Source organism: Etheostoma spectabile, chromosome 16 (assembly GCF_008692095.1).
Source record: "Etheostoma spectabile isolate EspeVRDwgs_2016 chromosome 16, UIUC_Espe_1.0, whole genome shotgun sequence".
Taxonomy (NCBI): Eukaryota; Metazoa; Chordata; class Actinopteri; order Perciformes; family Percidae; genus Etheostoma; species Etheostoma spectabile.
This window is the reverse complement of record NC_045748.1, coordinates 23,341,811-23,346,977: the sequence shown is the minus strand read 5'-3', so window position 1 is coordinate 23,346,977 and position 5,167 is coordinate 23,341,811. Positions and strand designations below refer to the sequence as shown.

Sequence of the window (5,167 nt, the reverse complement as noted above, 5' to 3'; positions counted from 1 at the left end):
CTGTTACTTTAGAATAATATGACTCAAGTAAAAGTAAAAGTAGTCATCCAAATAATTACTTGAGGAAAAGTAAAAAAGTGCTTCATGAAAAAACTACTCGAGTAGTGAGTAACTTTTGGGTAACATCTGATTTATTTCTTAACCCTTGTGTTGTCTTCCTGTCGACCGTGATCCCTTTTTTTCAACATTATCACTTTTTTCCTTCATTTTTGTCACTTTTTCAATGCTGTAGGTGCTTTTTTTTTTTCTCGACATTTTGGGTGTTCCCCCCCGCCCCAAAGCTTTTTGATATTTTTGATGTCGTCTTACTTCGACGGCCCATTTTTTGTGACAAATAAAAAATAAAAAATGGGTCAATTTGACCCAAGGACAACATGAGGGTTAACACAAGCATCAATCAGACCGACAAAAATACAAAATAATCATCTTTAGGCAAATTATAGTTCATCCAATCAATAGAATCAATTAAAATTAATTTATTAATTACAAAATAGCTTAAGCGAGATACTTGTCACATCAAATTTGGATGGATACTGCATGTGCAAAACATACTGTATGTAACCTAAAAGACAAACCTCCACCTATCCACAGCAAAAACTAAAACCACCGCTACGTTTCCTCAGGTTAGATGTTGAGTTTTTGAACGTTCACATGTCCGTTTGTTTTGGTCGACACAGAAGGGCCGCACAATGTAGCTGCTGTTTCCACTTTTCCTAAAAGGTAACCATGCTTTCACTATGAGCCGGGGGGGGGGGGGGGGGTTCCTCCTGGTCTGCGTTGCCTTGGCGACGGTTGATTCTGACATCTTTGATTTGCTACGACCGTAAACATAGCCTGTCCCGCCGCTGAGATTGAGTATGGTCACGTGACTGCACGACGACGTTTGATTGGTGGAACGCAGTCACGTGGTAGAGCCTTCAGCGGAAGACTCTCTCTCTCTCTGTTAAAATAAAAGATTCAAATGAGACGTACGTTGGGGTAAAAACAATGACGCGTAGAATACCAAAGAGCTAAAAAGGAAAGTAACAAGCTCATTGTAGCCTAATGTAGCGGAGTAAGAGTACAGTTTCTTCTTCACTAATCTACTCAAGTAAAAGTAAAAGTATAGTGATTTAAAACTACTCCTAGAAGTATAATTTTTTTCAAAAACTTACTCAAGTAAATGTAACGGAGTAAATGCGATTTTTAGCTTAGAAAGGGCAGATGATGGACCTTTTTCTTGTTCTAACACCACATGGAAACCTACAACTTATCACGTTATAACGAGGAAAGTGTAATTAACCGACATTTGTTTGGTTTGTGTAGTAATGATAGTTTTGTGATATACAGTAACAAGAAAGTGTAAAGATTCTTGTAAAAACTGAATGAATTGGTATCTGGTGATGAGTGATATAATGTGATTTACTTTCTGTAAAAGCATATAGGCATTTAGAGAACGGCATTTAAGTAGTTGGTATCTGTGTTATTACTAAAATTATTGGTAAACCTATAATAGTACTAATATTCATTCAGCACTTATGATTTGTGTTACAATCAGAATCAGAATCAGAAATACTTTATTGATCCCCAAAGGGAAACTCTGTGTTACAGTTGCACAAATAGTAGAAATATAAATAAAGAAATATAAGGAGTGTGGATATTTACATAGTTAAAGGAATATTAAGATACAGTATTTACATAAATAACATAATTAAGGTGTTGCAATGGTGAAAAGTAATTGTAAGTGTGTGTGTGTGTGTCAGTTACTTAGAGGGAGGAGTTCTAAAGTTTGATGGCCACAGGCAGGAATGACTTCCTGTGGCGCTCTGTGGTGCATTTTGGGAGAATGAGTCTATCACTGAAAGTGCTCCTGTGATTGAGCAGCAAGCCATGGAGTGGACAGCGTCCTCCTCTCTGACACCCTCGACAGAGACCTGTCTGTAACCTGATTTGGTGTTCCCCTGGCACTAACAGTGGCTGAAACTCTCTGCTTCCTCCTCAGATCTTAGACGTCGGGGAGAGTTTGTTGGTGCCTGATGAGTTCACGGCAGAAGAGAAGAAAACGGGAATGTGGTGGCGACACCTAGTGGCTGGAGGGGGGGCCGGCGCTGTGTCCCGAACCTGCACAGCACCACTGGACAGGCTCAAAGTACTCATGCAGGTAGGGCCCAACTCACAGCTGACGATTCAGGGAGTTCTCTCAGAGAAGGATATTGTTATTAGATATAAACTGAACAAAGAGGAATGAATTACTGAACATCATCTTACCTGCCAACATAGGGCTGTAAAAAAGAGGGAGATTTGATGGGGTATCAGTTGGAATGGCATACTACCCACCCCATACAGGTCTACACCACTAATTCATACAATAAATACATTGACTAAAACTAAATGACTTTAAAAGAGCCCATGTTAGCAGTGCCCCGCTGTGCCTCCGCAGCCTGTTTACCTTTGCTATAATTAGCATGTTTGCTAACGTCATTTTTCTATGTTCTATGCTAAAGTCTGCCCGACATACTTCGCAAAACGCACAGTGTTTGCTGAGTTTGGCGGCTAGAAACGGGAAGGTCTTGCACCAAGTGGACAGAAATTCTTCCTCATACTTCTTCTTTTTAGGAGCTGTTTCATCCATACTCAGTTCAGTCGACTATCTCCTAAGCTTAAACGCAGCGAGTGACGCACGGCACGTCAGGCAGGGTTATTTGGGTTGCCAGGTTGTACCACGACATATCCTACAGTCTGGCCAAGCACCCATTTGAGTCATAAAACTCTGAAATCTGGAGATTAGCAGGAAATATTACAGGTATGCATCACAGTGTGAATAGATGCTGACGGTGTGTCCTGTTTCTGGCCTCCCTAGGTTCACTCCTCCAAGAGCAACAGCATGCGTATGACTGGAGGCTTTGTCCAGATGATCCGGGAGGGTGGTGTGAGGTCACTGTGGCGAGGTAACGGCATCAACGTCATCAAAATAGCCCCCGAGTCGGCGATTAAGTTCATGGCCTACGAACAGGTACGCAGCAACACAGCCGTGACTCCAATAAGCCGTTTATTTTAGTTCACATTATTGTTGTTGCATGACAAAACATGTCCTGTCTGTCAGATTAAACGATTAATTGGAAGCGACCAGGAGACGTTGGGCATCACAGAGAGGCTGGTGGCAGGCTCTCTGGCTGGTGCAAGCGCCCAGAGCAGCATCTACCCCATGGAGGTAAGAGATCAGTGAGCACAGACAGAATAAAACCTTTTTAAGCGAGACCTTAAAATAACGAGTGTATTTATTCTGTAAATGTTATGTAGCAACTCATAACTCAATATGTTTGAATGCAGAAATACCTGGGTGGACTCTTTTTGTCTTGTGACTGACTTCCCATTTAAGCCTTGAATGCATCATGTGATACTGTACGGTGACCTCTTATCTGGAAAAAATCAGATATTCACATCAGACTCCCAAACCTTTAGTTATGCATAAAGTAGTTATGTAAATGATGATGACAACACAACATATTTTAAAGGTCCCATGGCATGAAAAGGTCACTTTTTGAGCTTTTTTAACATTCCCCCAGCCTGCATATGGTCCCCCAGTGGCTAGAAATGGTGATATGTGTAAACCGAGCCCTGGGTATCCTGCTCTGCCTTTGAGAAAATGAAAGCTCAGATGGGCCGATCTGGGATCTTGCCCCTTATGACCTCATAAGGTTACCTCCCCTTTCTCTGCTTTGCCCGCCCAGAGAATTTGGCCCACCCATGAGAGAGAGACATCATGGCTTTCAAACGAGCTAAGTGGCAGATGGTCAAGGCCACACCCCCAACCTCCACCTTGCCCCCCCCCCCCCCCTCTCCCCCTCAAAAGCTACAGACTCAGAAATGGCAGATACTAAGTAAAGCTCATTGTGGGACTGGCTCTAGTGGCTGTAGTTCTGCACCGAGGCTGAATTTTGGAAAAGAGACTTCAGCTACGGTATTATATGACCATGTCATGGGACCTTTAATAAAAAGCACAATGTATATACAGTTGTGGTCAAGGGTTTACATAAACTTTCCAATCATTTCTACAACTTTTCTGTGATGGAATCATTGGAGCACTGATATGTCTTAGGCACAAAAACCTTCATGCATTCTGGCAGCCTATCAGCCAGTGGGGATGTAAAACATGTTTAACTTTGGACCCTGACACCCGTGTTCCAGCAGCTTCTATTTCACTACAAAGCTGTTTATCGGTTGTATCTTGGTTGACTCTTGACCATTCATTTTGTTTTCCACTTTAGATTTTCAGTGGGGGATTGTGGTCTATGCATGTGTTGATGAGCAAGTGAAGGTGTGAGTCTAGATGGGTAAAATTAGGTGTACTTGGGGTTTTAAGGGAGAGCTTTCATTAAAAGTCAAAGTCTGTCTCTCAGGTCTTGAAGACACGATTAGCCCTGGGGAGGACAGGCCAGTACTCGGGCATTGTGGATTGTGCCAAACATATCTTTCAGAAGGAGGGCGTGGCTGCTTTCTATAAGGGCTATGTCCCCAACATGCTGGGCATCATCCCCTATGCTGGCATCGACCTGGCTGTCTATGAGGTGTGTGGTTGTGTTCATTGGATAGCTTCTTAATTGTATTTTTTTGTTATTAATTTGACACATTTGCTCTCTTCTTTTTTTGTCAGACCCTGAAGAATTACTGGCTGCAGTGTTTTGCCACAGACAGCGCTAATCCAGGAGTGTTTGTGCTCCTGGCTTGTGGCACCACTTCCAGCACGTGTGGCCAGCTAGCCAGCTACCCGCTGGCCCTGGTCAGGACTCGAATGCAGGCACAAGGTCAGTCACTGCAGAACTCTGGAGGAATGTAGGTAGCTCACCTGGAAGAGCACCCACCTCCCACGGGTGCCCGGATAGCTCAAACTTCAGCTGCCCTATTACATAGAGGCCTAAAATGCCCAACATCTTTAACCCTCATGTTGTCCTCGGGTCAAATTGACCCGTTTTCCTATATGTATGTTCTTTTTAACTACCCAAAATAACGTGATTGATTCCCCACAACGGTCTTTAGCAAGTGGAAATCTCTACTTTCATAAATTTTGGGGCGTCTTATTCAATTTTATAGCAATTGGAGAGAAAAAATTGAAGTGGTTTTGAAATAATAAAAGTTGACATATTTCAGTTTGTGATTATCCAATTTCTGCTTTTCTAACTCAAACATT

The 5,167-nt window shown here is 42.5% G+C and overlaps 1 protein-coding gene across 3 annotated transcripts in view; it reads left to right on the top strand.

Annotated features, from left to right (window-relative positions):
• Nucleotides 1-5,167, top strand: part of slc25a25b (solute carrier family 25 member 25b) — a 24,155-nt gene that overhangs the window by 16,285 nt on the left and 2,703 nt on the right. For all 3 annotated transcript variants that reach the window (XM_032539787.1, XM_032539784.1, XM_032539785.1), the window contains 5 exons: nt 1,982-2,140; nt 2,840-2,992; nt 3,083-3,190; nt 4,380-4,547; nt 4,634-4,784. In XM_032539787.1, the coding sequence (XP_032395678.1) occupies nt 1,982-2,140; nt 2,840-2,992; nt 3,083-3,190; nt 4,380-4,547; nt 4,634-4,784 (739 nt within the window). The remainder of the gene's footprint in view (nt 1-1,981; nt 2,141-2,839; nt 2,993-3,082; nt 3,191-4,379; nt 4,548-4,633; nt 4,785-5,167) is intronic.